Below are 24,155 nucleotides of genomic sequence, written 5' to 3' on the forward strand. Positions count from 1 at the left end.
CATGGTTCAAACGAACTTTTGGTGTAAAATATTTTAAGTTAATTTTTTTTTCCATTTGTTAAAGATTCGGTAAGCAAGCTACATATTTCCCCCTTCAACATAACAGGTGGTATGAGATTATGAGATATTGGCATATTAACACACCTTCCAAAATTCCAAACAAAACCTTCTTGCTGACGGAATAGTTGGAAATTAATTTATGGTGTACAATCTTAGGTGTACTGAAGAGAATATACCATATCGGTGATGTGGTATACTCTCGTCATGTACACATCTTTTTATGCACTGATTTATTTGATCATATACCACTTGTTAGTTGTTAGTGCGTAATGGTCAATTTTTTTTTTTTTTTTTAAATGTGCGTCATTTTGAGAAAGCATGCCGTCCATAGGATTTTAAATTGGACGATTATAGACGGTCTAATCAATTCAAACCCTTTGAAAGTGCCATATCTGATCTCATGTAGGGATCATCCCTTTATTTTTTTCTTATTTTCTCTGATTTTAATTCACTAAAACATTAAGTTATTATCCGTCTAACATTTTGAAAGTCACTCCATTTGTTAGGAATTTTCTTGCGGAGTGAGCCAAAACTACATTTTTCCAACTTGCGTTCCTGTTTGATTTGGTTTACTTGATCTATTTTCAAAGTGGAATCAAACCATAGTTAGTAACTCGGTTTGGAAAGAAACTAAGACAATCAAAACTATGTAACATGTACAAGAATGTAAGTTGAATTTTAAGAGGGATGATCACAACATGAGAAGGATAATGAAAATAACGTAACATAAGCAAGAATATCAAGTTAGAAACGTGTTTTAGAAATGTTTCTACTAATAATTATAATTGGGAAATATTTATTTTAACAATTATCCTATTTTTTCATGTTCTACTCAAGTTAGAAACGTATGATTTTACTTTGTATCGTTCTTTGGAGAGAGTTGGAGATTGCCCATTACGAAAGAAACGCGTGAAGAGGATAAAATTTCTAAAATATTTTTTTTACACTAAAGCAGTTCTACAAAAAAGCTACCATTCAGTTCGGTAGACAGTACGTACGTAATTTATACTTATCATAGTGTTAGTGATCCAATTTTCTTACGTCATATCTTGGTCAAACTAAATTTAACATAGCGAAACATTTGGTCTTCAAGTTTGATGATTATATTCTTTAATTTTGATATTGAAATATTATTGTGCTGGTAAGTAATATTAATCGACTAGGTTCTAAATTAAGAGTTTGTAGATATTCGATGGATTTTTTAAAGACAAATATAAAATTTGGACTAAAGTTACTGAGTTTAATCGAACCCGTAACATGTACACTGATTCCGTCCTGATTCCGTCCCTGAATGAGTTCAGAATGCTTTCCTTTACTTAAAAGAGTTACTTCAATTTGGTGAATATAACATTATGTTATTTTCTAAACATTTTCTTTTAGTTCAATTTAAGATTAGGATGATGTCAAAACCTTGCTCATAAAAGAAGTCCATTGACCTTCTTACAAAGAGCTATATGTAGTCCACTATGTTCCAAATAGAAAATATGAATAGAATTTTGATTCCAAGCACACAAATTTTACTGTCTGTATTTAAGAAATTTAATCCCCTCATATAGTATTCGAGGTAAACGAATTTACATTATTGAAATAGTGGCACTTTAAATTCCAACAATCTTCGGACGCCAAGAATGAAAAAAGTCACTAGACTCTTTCTTTTGAAAACAATTTCGAGAAGAGGTGAGAAATATATTTTGAAATTCAATTTTCAAATATGAGGCAACGCCTCAGTATTTATAGGCAACGACAGACTGGGGAATAGTTTCAAGTAAATGCGTAGTATGGGATTTCCGGTACTCGTATTGGAGCCTGGCTATATCTGGATTAGCGCCGCATAAAGCTCTATTCGGGGGAAACACTCCCTACCAAGGATTTTTCCATACCCAGGGCTCGAACCTGAGATTCTGGTTAAGGAAGGAATAGCCCTACCGCTGCACCGCATCCTTTGGTGGTAAAACGTATCATTCTTTTGATTCTCCCAAAAATAACATTAGTAGCATATAAGAAAATAGAGCAAAATCAGTTATCATATTGTTTACCCTTAAAATGGACAGCAATTAAATTTGTACGCGGTGCTAAGGATATATGGTTTGATTTAACACGACTTTGGATTATATGACAAACGATGAAGTGAAATGGAATATATAAATCTGACTGCGATGAATGCCGATCGTCCTCGGGTACTAAGAACCGAGATCAAACAACCATGACCGGATATTGAATAGTGAACAATGGTGAAAAACTTATAAAGATGAATGAATGCTGATAATTATATTGCCTACTCAATACATAGGTGCACCTGTGTAAGAGAAAAAACTGCCAAAATAAAGAGAGGCCTCCTCTTTATATAGTAGAGGAGTCCTAACCTTATTACAAGTCTAAATAAGGCACAAAATCCCTCAGTAACTGATGGCGAGATCGGTACCGAAATATCTGGCTGGTGGCGGATATTTCGGTCTCTCCCTTATGGTGGTTAACTGTCTTCTTATCGTGCCCCGACATCTCGTTCCAATCCGAGCTCGAGAACCCAGGACCTAGTGCGACAGTTCTGACTCCAACCGAACCTAGCTTCTATTTCGGGAAACTGAGGATATCCATGCCCTCGGTTTTACCCGTATACAGATAGTCCCTCTATTTCCCGAGGGGAAATACTGACTGCGGGAAATGGACTCAGATAGAGCTGAGCGGGCCGTACCTATCTGCCTAGGACAAGACGTTCTTGTCAACTCTTTGCACTCTGCCCGATGTCAGCTTCACTATTACTTCAGCCGCCAAATCGTTCTTGGGAACCCGCCCCTTGTCGGAATTCTTGAACCCGTAAAAAGCCATTTGAGGTCCCCTCTATATAAAGTCCATATGTATTTCTTTTTCCATGCATCTTTGATCTTTAACCCTAAACCCTACATTTTCAAAAACCCACTGCGTGCTCACACAAAGTTTCATACCCTTTCTCGAGTTGTGAATCCTTTCTTTTTAGACGTGATTTTCCTTTGTTTGGCTTTATAGGTCAATTGCAATCATGGCTTCTCTTCCATTATTAACCCAAGGTGAGGAAAATTCTACGTCCCCTCCCCATTCACCCCTCTATTGCTGACTGGGGCCACCAAACCTGATGAGAAATTAGAATTTCTTGCGGCGGATATTCTTCCGTCGGGTTTCAAATATGCGAATGACTGCAAGATATCTTATCATCTCGATTCTGTGGTGAAGTTCAAGTCTTGTATCGATGATGCTACCATTCCCATAGTCAGGAAGGATTGTAACTTTGGTGTGGATGTTGATGTTCGCTCTGTTGGAAGTGGAACGAAGATGAATCATCACGTTGGTGGTTACCCGATGATCTACACTTATCCTTTTGCCATCGGGTTTTCTCTCCCCATACCTCGAGTGATCGAGGACTTCTACCGCCGATATCGTGTGTGTATCGACCAGATCGCTCCACAGGTTGTGAGGCTCGTATATTGCATCGAAATGCTGGCTAACATAGCCGGGATTCCCATCACCCTCGATCACTTGCTGCATATATACTACCTCGGGTGATTCGATGTGGAATAGTTCACTTGATCCCCCGGGGAACTCGTGGCCTTATAGACCCTGAAGATCATTACTACTGGGGATGACTTCACCGGTTCGTGATGATACGTACGACCCGACTTTGCCCCCCTTTATCCGCCGATTTCCTGAAAATATGGAACTCTACTCTGAGTACGATCGAACCTGAGATCATCATTACTATCTTTGAATGGGTAGTTGCACTTTTAGGAGCTTCTCGTAACTTAGGCTGTTCTTGGAGGAAAATGGCACCCGAAGGGTGGAAAGGCAAAATCCACGGTAGTTCCCAATCTGTTCGTGGGATTTTCATTTTTTCGTATCGTATTTTAACCCTGATTCTTTAATTTATAGGACTTCCGACAATAAGATTTTCGAAAGGAAAAACCATTGTCGAAGAGGGCGACGAGGATGCCGTTCGGGGAAGAAAGACATCGGCGTCGGTGAGGACACCCAGTTTTCGAATTACTACAAGCACCTCAGTTGTTCATTCGGGGATTAGCTCTCGGGTCAGAACGCGCCATATAATGGAGACTTGATGGGAAATACCTCATAGTGGACCCCCACAGACTGTAGTTCTCTATAAGGAAGATCAGCCGGAACCAAGTATCACTGGTTCGTCTACTCCCGAGGACAATCCCGAGATCATCTAGTTGATGACTCATACTGTTCCAGCTCCCTAAGGTGTAGGTCAAAATTCTCAACCTTTGGCTCGCTATACCGACTTGGGGGGGGGGGGGGGGGGGAGGGGAAGGTTATCTTTTGTTCTTAATCTAGGGTCGTAAAGTTGGGCTAATTTTTTTTCTTTTTGCTGGACTGATGTATCCGATAAAATCGAGAACTTGTCATATGGAGCGAATTAATAGAATTTTGTTGACCGGTCTCTTACCGTGCTTTACTGAATGTATTCAACTCATATCTTCTGTTTGAATTTGTGCCTTTGTTTACATTTTTAAAACGTCCGATCTATTGTTATCTTGATTTGTCGATCTCGGAGCAATGCGCAAAAAGTCAAAACGTCTCATTAGCGACCCCCATGTTCGTCTACTTTTCCCTCCGCATTCAACCTTGGTCTGTTTGACCCTTATTTGTCATGGTCGAGGTGGGGCCGATTCGACTATACTCGACCTTGGTCGTATCAACACTGATGTTCGTTCTTTTCCATGTTAAAATCTCGGTTATGGGGCTTTTGATTCATAAGAAAAAAGTTCTAAATAGCTTAACCGGGAATCGAGGGCGGCTATGGCTCCGACCTCCTTGGTTCAGGTGTGCATTGGTAGCTCGAAGAGGCTGGTCCGGGTCCTTCTTCAACACGCTTCTCATGAATGGATAAGGTCAAAGTCCCATCTGTCGCGTCGTTCTAACACTAGCCACACGTCATGATCCGATTAGGTGAGGGGTCGGTTACGGAATGTCAACCGTCTCAGCCCTCCCCCTCCCCATAAAAGCTAACTTTTCCCTTTCACTTTTTCTCTTTCTGAATTTTTACCATCGAGCATTTGAATACGCATATCTTCATATATTCATACGTTCTTACATTCATATCTTCAACGTCACATCTTCATCAGATCTTCAAACCTTCATACCTTGTTATTGTCAGAACAATGACCAAGTCTTCCAAAACTAAAGCCGGTGAGACTTCCTCGGCTCCAAAATCGGAACCGACATTGTCGGATTTTGTCCCGTCCGATTACGTAACAACCAGGGATTTCAAGGTAGAGAAACCTTCCTAGCAAGGGGATCGGGGTGCTGACATATCAAATTATATATGTACGATTCCCTCGAATAAAATCGAGCGGGTTAAAGAAGACTAAGGTTGGAAAGATGTGGAGGTCATTATTCTCTACCAATCTAAAGCCATAACGACCTATGTGGAGGGGTATCTGAGTGTTTATATCTACCCCTTCACATTTAGTCCGCTCGACCCGGTGATTGTGGATTTTTGCAAGAAGTACTAGATATGCCTCGGTCAGATCCATCCCTCATTTTAGAGGATCGTGGTCCTCCTCCGTTATTTTACAACGAATGCGCATAAACTTTTCACGGTCAGTCACCTCCTCCGGTTATATAGTCCCCGAGTATTTCGGGGAGGCATGATTAAACTCACGAAACGAGCAAGAAAAGCTCCCTTCTCTAGCCTTGACGAAGATAGGGACCGAGGTTGGCAGGGAAGGTTTGTACGGGTCAGGACCGAGGATCTGATTCCTGCCGACAATATGCCATTCCTCGAGAAATGGAACTCGACTCGTAAGCGACTTTCATTTTCAAATATCCCGGTTGTATCTCTGATGTTTAATTTACACTAACTCTCAATTTTCTTTATGTGTACGTAGCAATTGCTCTAACCCTCAATGTGGTTGCTAATATGGAGGGATGGATTGGGAGCATTTGTTCTCAGCTTCCCTACGTCGAACGCAACTGCCGTGCGCTATCCCGGTCTAGATGGCAGGCCGGGAATCATGGTGAGGCCTTCATCAAGGTGTTGTCCTGTCCTTTTGCGTATTACGCTATGATTGGTATGCTTATTCTGCCCCTCTTCCTTTTGTAGGTCTTTCAAAGGCCACCAAAATTCGGGGGCAGGATGATGAAGAGGCCTCGGCCGATGAAGCGGACATCGAGGCTCCCGGCCAGGGACATCTTTCTAAGTCCCCTGCTTAGCTTCAAACCGGAGGAGAGGCATTTGTGGGAGATAAGGTCGAGAATTGGAAAAGGCGGCCCTCCGAATCTTCTCGTGCTCCTTCCGAGATCAGAAAAAGATCTAGGCTTACTATCAAAGAGCCCTCTATAGAAGATGCCCGGGCACGGGTTCTGGATGTCGATGCCATTGACCTACTCAAGAATCATTTTGATGATGAAGTCCAGGCGTTGGTCAGGCGTCGGCCTTCGAATGAAAACATCAACCAAGAGCTGAAAAGCTCTATAGGAAGCACTCCACCTTTGGTGGAAAGTTCAAACCAGGAGCTAGCGGGCTCGAACAAAGACATCCCGAGAGTGGCGGGCGTGGAAACCGTTGGGTCGAAAGTCGGGGTTCTCAAAGATGCTGCTACCGAGCCTCTACCCACACGAGATTCGGAGTGATATGTCGCCGCAGTCGCTGGATCTAGGGCAGCACCTTTCGTATCGGGCTCGAAGGTACCTTACATTCCGCCTTTATATGGTATAGTTTATGTCCTTCCAATATAGGCTGTGGCTTCGGATGAGACCATTATTTTCATACAAGACTCACCGCCTCGAACAATGGATATTCCATCCGACGGCGCTAGGGCCAAAGGCAAAATGGCCGAAGGATTTATGGGACCAGAAGACGTATTTGGTCATTCGACTGAGAAAGATGATGTCCCGGCCATGGGCTGTTCAGGATTCGAACACTTATCCATCCCCGTGGGCAGTCATTTCGGGGTTAATTCTGCCCCCAGATTGGAGAAAACTTTCCCGACCCCCAGTGTAGACCCGAATCGAAAAATGTTGGTCTCGTTTATGGTGCTGGCCGACATGAACATGTTGTCTGGGCCGATCAGGGTGGCCAGCTACCTGTACCCTCTGGTGACCGAAGAGTATCGGAAGAAAATGAAGGACAGCGAATCCTGCCTCTTTAACGAGGCTCAACAGGCTTTGAACAGGGTATGTCTTGTTCCCTTTATTTTTACGCTTAACTTTATTTTCTTGTCTCATCCTAACAATTGCTACTTCTTCTCTTTTAGGCATCTATGCTTCATCACGTAAGCTTCCACTGACTTAGGTTGGAGGTGGACCATTTCAAGGAAAAGCTCGAGAAGAAGACTTAGGATGCGGATGCGCTCAGGGATCTTTATGGGCGGAAGCTAGAGTATATCTCGAGTCTTCTTGACCCCTCCATCCTTCAGTCAGATCTGGCAGCGGCCCGGAACGAAGTTGCTGAGGCCAGACGGGAGCATGCCCGGTTAGGGGAGAAGGTAAGGGCTTTCGAAGTTCATAATAAGCCGTTAATAGCTGATGCTAACGCTACTCTTTCTCAGGCCTGGGCTTATGTGACCCAAATTGACCAACTTCAGGCAGAACTTGATGAGATCAAACCCGAGCTTGAGGTCTTTAAATAAAGGATGATTGATGCTGTCGCCAAGTGGGATGCTCTAAAGGAGCAGCTCCGGGTGATGGCGGAGCAAGCTGACGAACTTCAATCAAAACTTGCTTCGGCCAAGTCGGAGCGCGATGGCCTTGGCCGGGACATTGCCAATCTGCAGGCTAAATATAATAGAGCCCTGGGTAAAATCTTGAGCTATGACGGTATGTTAGCTCAGTATAAAGCCGATGTGACCGCTACCGAGAGGGTTAGCAGTGCTCGGGCCGAGTATATGCGGAGTCTATCCCGAAGGGAGATTATCGAAGAGATTCAGGCCACCGGGGTGGATTTATCAGATCTAATCGAGGAGGCTAAGAGGCTCGAGGTAGAAGCGAAGGCCGTGTATAATCCTGAGGAGTCGGATAGCGACCTCGAGTCAGCCGAGGATGTTGCCGACAGCTCGGGTGAAGATTAGGCTTAAGAGCTTTATATTTCTTTTTGTCTTTTGCACTGAAGGCCGTTTGTCTGAGCTTTTGTAAACCCTTGCCTTATATATATGTAAAAGAAGTTTTTGTCCGCCTCATTCATTGCTTTTCATTGCCTTGTCTCTTGTGTTCAAGAATTAGAATATTCATTGGCTTAGTTTAATATTTGTCCGATTTGTGCCATTGCCTTAGCACGTATCACTGCATTAGCAAAAATAAAAATTAAAGTGGTAGCGACTCGTTCTCGAGTGCATGTGGCATGCAAAAGGCCTTGTTTGCGAACTTAGATGTCTCTGAGCCGCACAACATGGTCGGGTTCTAATCCATAATGACTTCGATCATTGCTTTAATTCATAAGTGGCAAGATAAGCCGAGTTGTCATTTTTGGGGTTTTTTAGACCTTAGTATTTAACGGTTTAGATCGTAGTATTTTAGGTTAACGCAAGGTTTTATAAACCGTAGTCTTTTAGGTTAACGCAAGGTTTTTTAGACCATAGTCTTTTACGTTAACACATTTCGTATATTTGGGGGTCCGGTCCGGTGAAATGCAATACTGGACTATCTCAGCAGGGACAAGATGATTTTTATTGATGGAACTGGAGATATAATTACAATCATTGCCTTGGAAAGAACAAACTAATCGAACGCGATTCAACCGATCGTTTGGTCCTTACATCAAATCTTATCGTTCAATCCTTGGCTTTACATAGGCATTGGTTAGCCCAGGGTATGATAGTCCCCTAGTACTTGAGTCCGAAGTGTGAGGGATCGAGTACTATTGATCTGCTATGAGCAATCTCTAGTCCCCAATTCTTTACCGGTCTTCTATATTTTTGTAGCACGCTGTACGGCGTTGCCTCATTAATAACCTTGCCAGAAAACCCACTTCGGACAAAATCGATCGAAGGGAAAAAGAGTGCAGCACGTGCTTTCAGTCCTAAGTCTATGACTTTTAGGCTTCCATTGTGCTGCTTCTGATGTCCACTACGATGTGTGCTTGCATGGTTATAGCAAAAGGGAAAGAAAAAATAAAAGGTTACTCGTACCTTTAATAATAGTATCATTTTAGGTGTGCCACGTTCCAGTTGTTTGGAAGCTGTTTTCCATTTTCATTCTTTAGCTGATAGGAATCATTCCCTGTTATGCCAGTGATTCTATATGGCCCTTCCCAGTTCGAGCCCAACTTTCTTTCGTCGGGGTTCTTGGTGTGAAGTGTGACCTTCCTCAAGACTAAGTCCCCAATCTGAAAGTTCCTAAGGTTGGCCCTTCGGTTATAATATCTTTGCATCTTTTGCTTTTGGGCTGCTAACCGGACTTAGGTAGCCAACCTCTTTTCGTGCACGAGATTTAGACTAGCAAACATTGCTTCGTTGTTCGAGTCTTCAGTAGCATGCTGAAATCTTAAACTTAGTTCACCGACCTCAACAGATAATAGAGCCTCGGTTCCATATACCAGGGAGAATGGAATTTCCCCGGTACTCAATCTTGCCGTTGTGCGGAAGGCCCATAAGACCTCAGGTAGAATCTCCTTCCATCGGTGTTTAGAGCCGGTCAACTTTTTTTAAAGTTCTGCAATATAATCTTGTTTGTCGATTCAGCTTAGCCATTTGCGCTCGGGTGATACGGGGTGGACAAGATCTTTTTGATCTTGTATTCTTCAAAGAACTTGCTGACTTTGCTGCCTATGAACTGCTTCTCGTTATCACATGTGATTTTTGCGGGTACCCCGAACCGACAGATTATATAGTCATAAACGAAGTCAATGACTTCCTTTTCCCTGACCTTTTCGAGTGACTGTGCTTCAACACATTTAGAGAAATAATCAGTCATAAGTAAAATAAAATGCGCCTTACCTGGTGCCCAGGGCAAAGGCCCCACTATGTCCATTCCCAATTTCATGAATGGCCATGGAGAAAGGATCGGATGAAGCTCCTCCCACGGTTGGTGTATCGACGGCGCGTGCCTTTGGCATTAGTTGCATTTTCGAACGAAGGATTTGGCGTCCTTCTCCATCTCGTTCCAATAGTAACCGGCTCTGATCAGCTTGCGGACCGGTGAGTCAGCTCCTGAGTGGTTTCCACAAATCTCCTCGTGAATTTCCCTCATAACATAGTCAATTTCCCCCGGCCCTAAATATCTTGCGAAGGGATGGTAGAACTACCTTCGGTACAACTGGCCGTCGACCAAACAGAATCTGGCTGCTTTGGTTCGAAGGGCCCTCAATTCTTTGGCATCGGATGGTAGCTTCCCTGTTTGAAGATAGTCTATGTATTTGTTTCTCCAATCCCAAGTGAGGCCGGTTGAATTTATATCAGCGTGGCCAGTCTCGATGATCGAACTCATTAGCTACACCACAACGCCAGAATTGAACCCTTCTGATTCTACCGATGATCCCAAGTTTTCCAGAGCATCAACCTCATTATTTTGGTCCCGAGGCACGTGCTCCAGTGTCCATTCCTTGAATCTATGAAGGACCACCTGTAGTTTTTCTAAATATCTCCGCATTCGGTCGTCGTTAACCTCGAATGTACCTTTCACTTGATTGACCACCATGAGGGAATAACACTTGGCCTCAATGATTTCAGCTCCTAAGCTCCTTGCTAGTTCTAAACCTGGAATCATAGCCTCATACTCGGCTTCATTGTTAGTCAAATGGACAGATCTAATAGATTGTCTTATTATGTCACCAGTTAGTGGTTTGAGAACGATTCCCAACTCGGACCCTTTCATATTGGAAGCACCGTCCGTGTATAAGGTCCAAACACCTGAAGTAGTCCTCGAAGTGAGGAGTAATTCTTTATCGACTTCGGGAATCATGGCCGGTGTGATGTCGGCCATGAAGTCTACTAGTATTTGGGATTTAATAGCAGTCCGGGGTCTATATTCAATATCGTAACTGCTAATCTCGACAACCCATTTTGCTAACCGGCCTTAGAGTTCAGGTTTATACATGACGTTCCTTAATGGGTATGATGTTATGACACATATAGGATGACATTAAAAGTAAGGGTTTAACTTTTCTAGATGCACTCAATAAAGCCAATGCAGGTTTTTCTAAGTGTGGGTATCGGGTTTCAGCATCACCTAAGGTTCTGCTTACATAATAAATTGGGTATTGCATACCTTTTTCCTCTCAAACCAGGATACCACTTACCGCTATCTCAGACACTGCCAAGTATAGATACAACTGCTCATTCGCCTTCGGTGTATGTAGCAAAGGTGGGCTCGATAAGTATTTCTTGAGCTCTGCTAAGGCCTTCTGACACTCGAGGGTCCAGGTGAAGTCGGTCTTTTTCTTTAGCAATGAGAAAAACCAATGACTTTTGTCCGAGCATCTGGAAATGAATCGGCACAGGGCAACTATCCGCCCGGTCAACCTTTGCACCCCTTTGATGTCGTTTATCACAGTGATATATTCAATTGCCTTTATCTTGTCCGGGTTGATCTCAATCCCTCGATTCGATACTATGAATCTGAGAAACTTACTTGAACCGACACCGAAGGCACACTTTTTCCTGTTCAGCTACATGTTGTACTTCCTTAATATGTCGAAAGTTTCCTGTAAATACTTTAAATGGTCCTCTGCTCGCAGGGACTTAACAACCATGCCATATATATAAACTTTCATTGATTTTCCTATTTGGTGTTCGAACATGCGGCTGACTAGCCACTGATAGGTCGCATCGGTATTTTTCAAATCGAAGGGCATTACGTTATAGGAATATGTGCCAAACCTAGTCACAAAAGAGGGTTTTTATCGGTCCTCTGGGTCCATCTGTATTAGATTGTACCCGGAGTAGGCATCGAGGAAACTCAGTGTGTCATGGCCCGCTGTAGCGTTGATCATACGATCGATGCTGGGCAAAGGAAATGAATCCTTCAGGCAAGCCTTATTTAAATCTTTATAGTCTATGCACATTCTAAATTTATTTCCCCTTTGAGGCACTACTACAACATTAGTTAACCAGTTCGGGTATTTAACCTCCCGAATGGATCCTATTTTAAGGTGTTTAGATACCTCATCTTTGATGAACGCATGCTTGACCTCGGGTTGCGGCCTTCGCTTTTGTTTGATTGGAGGGAAACTTGGGTCCAGACTCAACTTGTGCGTTGTCACCTCAGTGGGATACCTATCATGTCTAAATGGGACCAGGCAAAGCAATCAGAGTTATTTTTAAGAAATTCAATAAAAACTTTCCTGAGCTCGGGGGTTAACCCCGTGCCCAGGTATACCTTCCTGTCCGGTAGATGAACGAACAATATGACTTGCTCAAGTTCTTCGATCGTGGATTTAGTAGCATCTAAATCATTGGGTACCAGGAAGGACCTCGGGACTCCAAAGTCGATCTCTTTATCTGGCGTGTTCCTATCTCGGTCTTTCGAGGACCCCAGGATTGGGATCTGTGATTGCTATTTAGCGTTTTCCCCTTTTTTCAGCTTTTCGTCCTTCAATACTGGAACCTTGGCAGTCGCAACCACTTCTTCGATCGCGAACATTTCCTTTGTGGCTTGTTGCTCTCCGTGAACGATTTTGATCCCTTGTGGGGTCGGGAACTTCAACGCTTGGTGCAGAGTTGAGAGAACTGCTCTCATGTTGTGAATCCATGTTCTTCCCAACAATCCATTGTATCCCATGTCTCCTTCTATCACATAAAATTTAGTCTGCTGCGTGGTTCCGGCTGTGTTAATCGATAAGGTGATCTCACCCTTTGTTGTTTCGCAGGTCATATTGAATCCGTTGAGGACTCGGACTGCTGGTACTATCTGGTCTGGTAGTCCCAGCTGATCGATGACTCTCCATCGGATGATATTAGCCTAGCTACCTGGATCAATTAGTACACGTTTAATTCTAAATTTATTAACAAGGATAGCTATTACCAGAGCATCGTTGTAAGGCTGAACAATGCCTTCCATGTCCTTGTCATTGAACGAGATGGGACTATCGGGGTCGTAACTCCAAATACGCTTCTCTCTTGTTATGGAAACCTTGGCACGCTTCATTACTGGCCCTTGGGGAATGTCCGCTCCCTTCATGATCATGTGGATCACCTGCTGAGGCTCTTCTGGTCTATCTTGCTTGTTAGCACCCACGTTCTTGCAGTGAGTTTTGGCTCGTTCACTTAGGAATTCTCGAAGGTGACCTAAATTAAATAGACGAGCAACCTCCTCTCTTAACTGTCGATAATATTTGGTTCGATGACCGTGGGTGTGATGGTATTTGCAAATCATGCTTTTATCCCATTTTTCAGGATCGGATTGAATTGTCCTTGGGTGCCTTGTTTCTCTATTGCGGATGACGGCCGCTGCTATGGTCGCCACATTGAGGTAAAAATTATACTTGGACAATCTCGGGGCTTCTTTATTTCCCGGGGATCTATCGACAACATTCTTGTTCATCAGTCCTCGATTACTCGGGCCTCGATCACTCCTCCTATCATTTTTGCCTGGTTCGCCGCTGCGTACGTTACCCCTTCGATTCGGTGGATAAGGCTGATACCTATCATATGACGGTCTCGGTTCTCGATTTGTCTTTCTTCTCGATCGATCATTCCCTTTATTGGGACGCCATGATCCCGACACGGCTCTCAAAATCTTATCATCCTCGACCCTAATCTTCAATTGATACCTGTTGTGCACATCGGCCCAAGCGATTGCCGGGTATTCCATCAGATTTTGCTTCAACTCCATAGATGTGATCGAGCTTCTTGAGTTGAGCCCGAACGGCCCAATCATCTGTAACCGAAGGCAGGTCTATACGCTCCATTTGAAACCGAGCCACAAACTCACGGAGGGTTTCATCATCTCGCTGTGTAACGTTAAACAAGTCCAATTTTCGGGTTTCAACCTTAATGGCTTCGGCATGAGCTTTGACAAAAGCATCCACAAGTATAGCGAACGAGTCAATCGAATGCTCAGGTAAGTTGTGATACAGTATCATTGCTCTATTGGACGGGTTTCCCCGAACTTCTTAAGCAGCACCGACTCCCTCTCATCCTCGGCGAGATCATTGACTTTAATAGCACATATGTTTGCAGTCACATGCTCGTTTGGGTCGGTGGTCCCGTTATACTTTGGGATATCGGGCATACGAAACCTTTTCAGGATCGGCTTTGGCGCTGCACTTGGCGGGAAGGGAATTTGAACGAACTTTTTCGAGTCCGGTCCTTTCAATAACGGAGGTGCCCCAGGAATTTGGTCGACCCACGCGTTATAGTTCTCCACCTTCTTCTCGTTCGTCTCTATCTTCTTTTCCCCGGATTCTACCCATTTCGTCAGTTCCTCGAGCATTCTTATCAGCTTGACATTTTGTCCGAGATTGGTCCTGGCATTCCTAGCAACATGCCTTTCTTCAGTTTCCTCAGTTTGTTCAGATTGAGCAACATTGGGTGCTCGATTTTGATGTTGCAATTGTGCTATAACTGCCTGCTGGGCTTGTAATTGGGCCATAGCCATGTCCAACTGGTTCCGGAGCTGTTGCAGGGTGGCTCCATTATCCCCACCAATTGGCACGTCGCCTACTAATGACCTGATCTAGTCAGGATCGACTGGGGGCATGTTATTGTTAGGTACCCCATTGTCGTTTTTCTTGTGGTGGCTTGATTCAACGTGAAAATTGACAGAATGAGAGTCTGACATGTCGGGTAAACCTTAAATTAAACTTCAAAGAACAAGTGTAAAAATATCGAGTGTTATCAGAATTCGTGTTAAACCACACTATTATCCAAGGCCCTACTGTTACACCCCCGCACTTTCAGAGCATGAGCATGCCACGTACTTCACCGTAGTAATGGAGTATCAGAGACGTCCCATGAAATTTCGGAAGGTACAAGCCATGGGAAGTACGTAACAATGAAGTAAAGGATGAATTACGATTTCGTAAGTCGTAACCGAGAAGGACAATCTTGAAACACAAGGACATGACCATTATCAAGTATGATTAGTGATAAATATCATGTGGAGAGTTTCAGAAGATTTCGAGATCAAGCAAATCGAAGAAAATAAGTTTGATGAAAATTTGGAAAAAAAGTTGGCAGGATTTTGGGCAGATTTTTAGTCAAATTTGGAGGGATATACCTCCTAGTATATTAGGGTTTTTAAGGTGTTTCAAAATCCAAAAATGAAGTTCGTCGAGTCTAGTTTCTAATGCAGCAAACCGCTCGTCGATAGGACCTCGGAGTAGAGAATTATGGACGTTACAAACTGAGCTAACAAAGCAGAAACAAAGCTGCTACAGTACTGCTACAGTACTGCCGACCCAACCCGCTATAAAAGGGGTAAAAACCCCATTTTTCTTCATCATAACCCTCCAAAATTTTCCAGAAATTTCAGCCAACAAGAGGGCTCCTGTATCACATAGAAGTGAGGATTTTGAGCAAATTTCAAGCTACAGAATATTAATCGAGGTCCGGACAACGTGTAGTCTCGATTATAATTTCATTCTGTGTTGGAGTTGGCTTGGAAACAAAGAAAATATTGAAGATCTTGCTACTTTAGTAAATATAAGGTATGAATCATTGAATCTCTTTCTTTATCAACATTGATTAAAGCATATTTGCAAGAATAAAGGTTATAGTTTGTTGTGTTGATGTTGTTGACTTATGGATTGAGGTTTGAAGAGAATTTTGGATATAAATATATATATTTATCTTGTAGAATATTGAGGATGTTGTTGGTATTGTTTGGGAATTGTTTTGGTATTTGGAGGAAGTCGATGATATAGGGGAGATGCTGCCCAAATTTCGTGACCCAAATTATACTTCCATAAATTAGTGCTTATAAGTTGATGGAAATATGATGAAAGTGTGATTAAAGATGTGTTTCTCGATATATAGGTTCGGGTGAAGGGCAAGCATCGGGGTAAGGAACTCTTTAAGTGGTGGCTTGACGGATAAGGTATGTAAGGTGTTCGTTTCCCCTTTTTCTTTGGCACGAATCCAATCAGAACATAGACATGAGTGTTCCATAACAAATCCACTCTATTCCCATGCTTTGTATTTCAAATCTTAATATCTTGTTATTTTAATGATTCTTAAAGTATTATTTTACTTATCATTATCGATTATTTCTTTTGGACTCGATACGAATTCCATAAGCTATTCGGAGGCTACCGACCTTATGTCACTCCGAAAGGCCAAGATCAGATCATTGAATTCTCATCCAAAATCAGCTCCAGGATCAGGCTTTCCTTCCGCATCGCGGAAGAAAAGCAGAAGGCCTCTGAACTTTGCGCTTTCCGTCCGCATCGCGGAAGGAAAGCGGAGTCCTGCACAGTTTCTTTTTCTCCCGGTCCAGATTAATAATGGTATATACATATGAATAAATGCATTGTATATATATAAATGTATTGCACTATTTTACTACACCGTGCCGCGCTATAGTCGGCCGGGCATGGCGCGTAGATGCGCACACCACTGCAGTGGGAATGTTATGATATTGCCCCGGACGCGGGCTAATAATGGTATAAACCGAGCCTTAATGGCCGGGCATGATTTTACACATATAACACCGAGCCTTACGACCGAGCATGGATACTATCTATTACGTATATATATATATATATATGTAAGCATACCAATGATTTTATCATGCATAGTATCTTGTGCTACTTCCAGATGTTCGGTTTTGTTTTGCATTTATTAATGTTACATTACATCTTAATTATGTTGTTACCCTCATGCCTTACATACTCAATACTTTTATCCGAACTGACGTCCCATTGCACGAGACGCTGCATTTCGTGTTGCAGGCTCTGACAAAGTTATCGGGGAGCAACCGCAGTAGGATTTTCCAGCTTCATCGGTGTTAGCAAGTACCACTACTCCGGGCTTGCTACCTTTTGGGTACTTTTCTATTAGTATAATATATGTTCATATGTATACTCTTAGAGGCTAGGACATTGTGGGATATGTAAATATTATGTATGGCCTTGTCGGCCTTGTCTTGACTTCTTGGTATTTTTCTGATAGCCTTGTCGGCCTTATGATATACTTTATGTTGTAGTGACCTTGCTGGTCCGCACATGTACATATGTGTTGAATTATCGAATATTTCTATGTTGGCCTTTTTTCCGCGAGCAGATGTTATTTGAGTCATGGTATGTGATGTCCAAGTAACGGTTAAGTCAGGTGACTTCCGGCCTACGGGTCGGAGCCTGTCATACTCCTCGTCGGGGGTGTGACACTTACGGTGGGCGCCAAACTGTTTACCCTTAATATGGATAACAATTAAATTTGTACGCGATGCTAAGGATGTATGATTTGATTTAACACGACGTTGGATTATATGACAAACTATGAAGTGAAATGGAATATATAGATCTGACCGCGATGAGTGCCGATCAGCCTCGGGTACTAAGAACCGAGATCAAACCACCGTGACCGGATATTGAACAGTGAACAATGGTGAAAAACTTAGAAAGATGAATGAATGCTGATAATTATATTGCATGCTCAATACATAGGTGTGCGTGTGTAAGAGAAAAAACTGCCAAAATAAAAGGGGGCCTCCTCTTTATATAGTAGAGGAGTCCTAACCCTAATACAAGTCTAAATAAGGCACAAAATCCCTCAGTAACTGGTGGCAAGATCAGTGCCGAAATATCCGGCTAGTGGCGGATATTTCGGTCTCCCCCCTGTGGTGGTTAACTGTCTTCTTATCATGCCCCGACATCTAGTTCCAATCCGAGCTCGAGAACCCGGGACTTGGTGCGACGGTTCCAACCGAACCTAGCTTCTATGTCGGGAAACTGAGGATATCCATGCCCTCGGTTTTTCCCATCTACACATGTACTAGTATTTAGAGACAAATTGGTAATGCAAATTTGTGAAATGATAAGGATGAAACAGTAGATATCAATATACACTACCAAAAAAGCGCCTGTTAGCCACGGTTTCAAAAACCGTGGCAAAACAGACTAACAATTATAAAGTTATCTACAATTAGGAAACCGTGGCTAACCATTCGTGGGCAAATGAGGCTGGTATAAATTTCATTCCCTCCCTTTTGTTTTCATTTTCCCACCATTTATTTTCTTTGTTTGCTTTTTAGATTTTCTCTTTTAACAATTAACAATACTCCCTCCCAAATTGGACTGTTCCCAAATTCAATTGCTCCCAAAATTTGCCACTCTAAAGGGCTGCTTTGTTTGTAAATCGTTGAATTCTCCTTTTTTCTTCTTGAACGTGCTCTTTTTCTTGTTTGGGTCTTTGGATGGAGTTGGTTCTGCCTTGCTTGAAAATTGAAGGTTAAAGGTTGATATTGAAGTAAATATTTAACAGTTGGCTGTAGCTCTAAGGTTGAGGATTGTGAAGAAGAAAGGTTTAGGTAACACTTTCTTTATGTGATTTAGGTATTTTCTTTTCAGTGATATGATTCTTCCCATGAATGCTTGTTGATATGTCATGCTCCAGGTAACAATTCTCTGCTACTTCGGGTTTTCAAGTCAATTTTTTGTTCAATCTTTAATGGGTTCCTTTTAGGGTTTTTGTTTATGAAAACTAGCATTGCTCTGCATCCTACAACTATGTTTAATTGGTGTTTGAATTTGAATCGCGATATGTGTCTAGCTCACCGAGTTTAATTGGCGTTTAAATTTGTTCTGTACTTCCTTCCTAGAAGTAAATACAAAGGCTTGGGACTTCTTGCTAGTTTTGAGAGTTGAGGTATTACTATGTTTCCTCTATAAGGATGACTTATGCCTAAATAAAACTGCAAGCTTGAATGAAGTTGCGATAGAGCGGGAGTAGGACCATAGAATATGCTGTAAATATTTTTGGAGGCAGCCCGAGTCGAAGGGCTGAGTAGAATTAGTTGTACCGTTTTCATGTTCTTGTTGACATCTTCAAAATTTTCCCTTTTAACTGCATTACTCATTGTTAGATAAATAACTTGTAGAATGTAATTAGACAAAAAGAAAAAAGAGTTGTATGTAAATATTGAACTGTAAATATTGAACATGTTCTTATGATTTCTTGCTCTGGTATATCTCAGCGCGTAATTATGTCTCTATTTCAAACAAGTCGAGATTCGACTTACGAACTTTCATGTTCATGTCGTTCCATTTTAAGTCCTTCTCAATATAATGGTAACCATTATTAATGTTGAACAATGATTTCTGCCTTATTGTTTCAACGTACCCTTATCTGATTACCTGTTTGGTGGTTTGTGTATTTTGTCTGTTCTTTCAGTTGTGTCTTTGGAAATTGTCATATCATTCCAGGTTGTATATTTGTATTATCTGTTTAGTGCTAAAATTGTTTCATGAAATCATAATGCAAGTTAGAAGTTCTTGCTAGTTGACTGCTTGTTGTGGCTCTTTAAATTATTTCTCTTGCACTGTACTTGCTTTTAAACCTGTGGAGGGTATGAAGTAAAATATTAGAGTTCAAACTTCATATAATGTTTATGGGGATGCTTTCTAATTTTTACTACATCCTAGTAATTAATAATCATCCATATGTTACTACATGCTTGTATATGCTTTGAAATCTCTGAAATTTCTGTCACTTTTGTTGTTTTATTGTTTAGAATTTCTAGGCATTTTGCGATATTCTGACTGATTGTTAATTTTAAGCTTTTATGATTAGATATGCTCGGTTTGATTGTATAGTCGGTTCACAAGTGTTTGTTGGTTCATTGGAAGAACTACAACTACATATCATAGGTTCGAATGTTTTAACAATGTGTACATTTTTTCTTGTGGTTTGAGGTGCTTTTCTGCAAATTAGCTGAGACTTAGACATTTTTCTAATGTTGCCGTTGCATTTAGTAGTTGAGTTCGTTCATAATTCAAACAAGGATATAAAAAATCACATTTGAGCAAATAATTTTACATAGTGTGGTAACCTTAGTAGAGTAAATGGATAGGACAAATGGAGCAAATGGATACAAGAGCAGTAGTTATGGTTGTTATTGGTTTAAGAAATACTGACTTTTGTTGTATTGTATAAATAATATCCTTATGGTTGTTATTGGTTTCAAGAAATACTAATTTTATTCATATCAACTGCAGCAGCAGCTAAGGTGTGCAGTGTCAAATTGTGTGTAATCTCAGGAGATGCATTTCTATCACTGCTCATTATATATCGTTTTGTGTTCTTATGTTACATGGGTTCGATATTTACCTTGAACCCGTGCCAAACAGTGTGACATGAGTGTTGGTAATTGCTGCACATTCTTGAAGATATACTAAAATTATTAAACGCCTACCCTGTTTTGGATGCATAGCTGTAAATAAATCCATGTATCACAATTTTTCAAATAAATGTCTCATAGGTCTGTACCTATCAAAACTTAGCAAATAAAGTCACGGCATTCAGAGAACTTTTATACTATATTTGTTTTTATTTATTTTTGTAACTTTAGTTTGTTATACTATATTTGTTTTTATTTAGTTGTAGTTATAGTGCTTCATTCTCCCTTTTTCCAGTGTCCTTAAGTAATTTATAAGTATTATATTCTCTTAAAGCAATTCCTACAGGAGAACTATCGTATTTTAGGAGAATATGAAGCGAAAACGCAAGAATTCAGCACAAGCAATGTTAGAAAGCCTACGAGGACATCAAACTGACAACTATGGTACAACTTCCCAAGATTTGCAGCAACAACTTAGTGGGGATCAACTGGATGACCAACTTGAGAATGAGAACATAACAACTCCTACATTCGGTAATGACAACTTAAATTCTTCCTCGAGCTCTAATGAAGCTAACTCACAACAAAAAGAGGAGCCCTTACTTGTTGAGATTAAAGGTTTGAAGTAATTTCATATTAGAGTTGACTATTGCTTTTTATTCTTTATCATGTTTTGTTATTTTTGCTTCCGATTAATGGTGATTGCTTGTTAAAATGATAGATACTTTGACTGGAGAAGTTACAACTCAAAAGATGCAAGCAGATCGAGTTTGGAACTTGGAAAAAAATAAAAAAATTGTGGTGGAACTCAACGGGGATGGACAAGGAAGTAATAATGGTTCAAACTTGCTTGTGAGATTTCTTGGCAAACTTTCTCAAAAGTCAATAATTTGTCCCATATCAATTGAGAGATGGGATAGGATGCCCGAGGCGAAAAATCGCCTACAATGGCAGTTAGTTGAGGTAACTATCTAAATTCTTTCAGGTTCAATTAGTTTATCTTTTGTCATTAGATATTGAATTATGAATATAAATACATTTGAAGGAGAATTTCGAGTTTGACTATGCTATTGGAATCAAATGGGTGATGCGTACTTTACGCGATAGATGGAGGTCCTATAAATATGCGTTAAGAAATCAAACCTTCTACCCTAGCAAAAGTAAGGAACAAATACTTGCTAATCCTCCTCCAAACGTGGATTCTATTGATTGGACTGCTTTTGTGCATCACTATAAAGAAGACAAGATGAAGGTAATTGTTCCTTTACAAAGAAAAATCATCACTTAATTCATGTCCAGTGTGTGTGTGTCTATATATACATATATAAAATTAAATTGATGTTTGAGAATTGCAGACACAAAGTGAACAAAATGCAAGAAATCGAAGTAAACTTAAAGTCCCCCATGCCGGTGGTAGCAAAAGCAATGCAAGGAGAGGTCGTCAAATGGTAATTTTCTTAACCTTGGATTTCATTTTGGAAATCACTTTGTACCAAATAAAATGTCTTGCATGTTATTTATTTTTTAATCTATACTCGATTAATGACAGGAGAAAAAATATGGAAGGCCTGTGTGCCGAAGTGAGGTTGTTTTGTCAACTTTACTGAAGAAGAATGGAAATTATGTGAATGAGGAAGGGAAGATTATAGCTGTAAGTTCCAAACACTTGTCTACTTTCATATTTCAGTTACGATGTCGGTTTCCTAGTGTAATTTTCTCAGTATTGTGAGTGAATGTTTTGATGTAACTGATTCACTTGTCTACTTTCATAATCTACTTTTCGTAGTTTGTTAAATTGAGAAAATGATTAAAATGGTCTTTGATGTATGGATTTCGGTTCTATTGGTAGAAATGATTCTTAATGTATTTTAAAAAAGATGATCAATTTGGTCCTAAGATAAGTAAAGAAATGATAATTCTTGTGTTCTTGGTATGTGCATTGTACATGAGCTATGAAATTACAATACAACATTACCTTCTTGTATCTTTTAATAGTATTTCAGAATCCACATCAAAATTTCTAATCCTAGTTTGGAATGGTCATGGAGAAATTGCCGATGCAAGGATAGGGCTTAAAAGAAATTGCAATTTTATGGCGAATATATCCAATGGAATACAGATTGCTATATGACATGTAAAATCAACAATATAATGGAGCAAGAGTAAAAGTAGAAAGCAACGCTTCATGTTAATGGAAAGTGCAATCTCAAAAAATGAGTAGATGACAATCATTTTACAGAAAAGAACAAGTTTGAGCTAATTATATAAAAACATGCAATGCCTGTTGTTTGCTGTATTTCATACATAATAAATACCAGAAAGTGAATAATATCTCCAAGATTAGGAACAACAAAATATTTTGTAATGTTGTACCTGCAGTATGGTTGCAGATATATATTTGAAGCTTTTAATAATGGTATGGAATGGTAAGGAAGCTTATAAGTGAAGAATCTACAAGTCATATTGACATTACTGCTTTTCATAATCATAAGCAGTATGGCTGTGTTTATTATTATGAAAAGCAGTTATTTCTATGCTTAAGCTTCTCCCAACAAGTACAGTAATGGTCACCTGGATTGCACAATGAGACTGCTGCTTGTGTCTCTGTATCATTTTATACTTTTGAATGTAATTATAATTTAGTGATAATGCTTTCTTTTCGCCTGGGATGTTAGCAGCGTTGGTATGAGAATGTCTCATTTCTTTATGTTACTTGTAGGATAAAATATCAGAGCATCTATCTCAAGATCAAGAACATGCTGCCACTTTAGGTGTTCCATTGAAGATATTGGCTCATCCTAATGACGCTATTGGAAAAGTATATGGAGTTGAACATTCTGGTCGTGTGCGTGGTTTAGGTGGTAATGTTTGCCCCTCGACTACTTTTGGAATGCCTAAACATTCAGTTAGTTATGCGAATCTTGGTGGTTCTAGTAATACGTCTCATCAACGTGTTGAAGACCTAGAGAAGCATGTCGAAACCTTGGAAGAGAAGCTGACTGGATATGAAGAGACCAAGGAACAATTTGTGGAGACCAAGGAACGGCTTGCGCAAAATGAGAATCACTTGGCAACTCTTCATAGGTTTTTACAAGCTAAATTTGGTAGTGAGTTGCCTAGTTTCTCCTTAGATTCTTCTTAGCCTTGCGTGGTTATTTTTGAACCACCAACTATTTTTTGTATTTCCCTTACACTAGCAATTGTGGTATCTTTTTTGTATAATCAAGGCTTGAAACTTATGTTTTGTTATATATGACAAGTAGAACATTGAAGCTCTAATCTTTATAGCAATGCTTTGTGTATTATGTCCAGTGTATTTGTGAATGCCTATCATTATGTATTGATACCAGGAAAATGCAGGGAAATAATTATAATTTTATTAAAAAAAAATTATGCACATTTGCCACGGTTGAACCGTGGCTAAAATGATTTTGTAAGTTAATTGCCATATGGTTTAAATTAGCCACGGTTCTTGTGTGGGTGATTAAAAATTCAAATATAATTCTTATTTTATGTAGCCAAATTTACCCATGGTTCGACCGTGGTTAGATGTAAATCAAACCGTGGCTAAATAAAGGTTACCACGAACGCTAAAATCGTGGCTAATTCAGGAGCGACGCCCCGTATGGACACGCTTGTAACCGTGGCTAACTTACCATGGCTAAGTAGGTTTAGCCACGGTTTGGGTGCTCTTTAGCCACGGTTTTGCGCGTGGCTAAATCCCGCGTTTTTTGTAGTGATATATTATGAATGGATCATTGATTAAACTTTTTTTTTTCTCTATCTTTTTTTCCCCAACAAATGACAACTCCTCATTTTTTTATATTGAGTTATTTGTTGTAAGATATTAACTTAATATTACTATGACTTTATACTGTCACTTACTTATTATT

The 24,155-nt window shown here is 40.6% G+C and overlaps 2 protein-coding genes across 2 annotated transcripts; one reads left to right on the top strand and one right to left on the bottom strand.

Annotated features, from left to right (window-relative positions):
- Positions 1 to 12,540: 12,540 nt before the first annotated feature.
- Positions 12,541 to 13,527, bottom strand: LOC132628845 (uncharacterized). Its single transcript, XM_060344607.1, has 2 exons — positions 13,009 to 13,527; positions 12,541 to 12,912 (listed from the first exon to the last, which is right to left on the bottom strand). The coding sequence occupies exons 1-2, from the start codon at positions 13,525 to 13,527 to the stop codon at positions 12,541 to 12,543; spliced, it is 891 nt and encodes a 296-aa protein (XP_060200590.1).
- Positions 13,528 to 20,633: 7,106 nt separating this feature from the next.
- On the top strand, positions 20,634 to 23,404 carry LOC132628847 (uncharacterized). The gene is made up of 6 exons (XM_060344608.1): positions 20,634 to 20,880; positions 20,984 to 21,225; positions 21,308 to 21,514; positions 21,618 to 21,710; positions 21,812 to 21,970; positions 22,982 to 23,404. The coding sequence occupies exons 1-6, from the start codon at positions 20,634 to 20,636 to the stop codon at positions 23,402 to 23,404; spliced, it is 1,371 nt and encodes a 456-aa protein (XP_060200591.1).
- Positions 23,405 to 24,155: the final 751 nt, after the last annotated feature.

The sequence above is a fragment of the Lycium barbarum genome, chromosome 2, assembly GCF_019175385.1.
Source record: "Lycium barbarum isolate Lr01 chromosome 2, ASM1917538v2, whole genome shotgun sequence".
In the NCBI taxonomy this organism is placed as follows: Eukaryota; Viridiplantae; Streptophyta; class Magnoliopsida; order Solanales; family Solanaceae; genus Lycium; species Lycium barbarum.

What these genes read in the sequence shown, in the direction of transcription:
- LOC132628845 (XM_060344607.1), bottom strand. Translation starts at nt 13,527, where the DNA reads ATGAACAAGAATGTTGTCGATAGATCCCCGGGAAATAAAGAAGCCCCG. An exon ending in AGCCTTACAACGATGCTCTG is followed by an intron (nt 12,913 to 13,008) that starts GTAATAGCTATC and finishes GTCATCGATCAG; the next exon opens with CTGGGACTACCAGACCAGAT.
- LOC132628847 (XM_060344608.1), top strand. Translation starts at nt 20,634, where the DNA reads ATGAAGCGAAAACGCAAGAATTCAGCACAAGCAATGTTAGAAAGCCTA. An exon ending in ATAAAGAAGACAAGATGAAG is followed by an intron (nt 21,515 to 21,617) that starts GTAATTGTTCCT and finishes TGAGAATTGCAG; the next exon opens with ACACAAAGTGAACAAAATGC. An exon ending in CAAGGAGAGGTCGTCAAATG is followed by an intron (nt 21,711 to 21,811) that starts GTAATTTTCTTA and finishes GATTAATGACAG; the next exon opens with GAGAAAAAATATGGAAGGCC.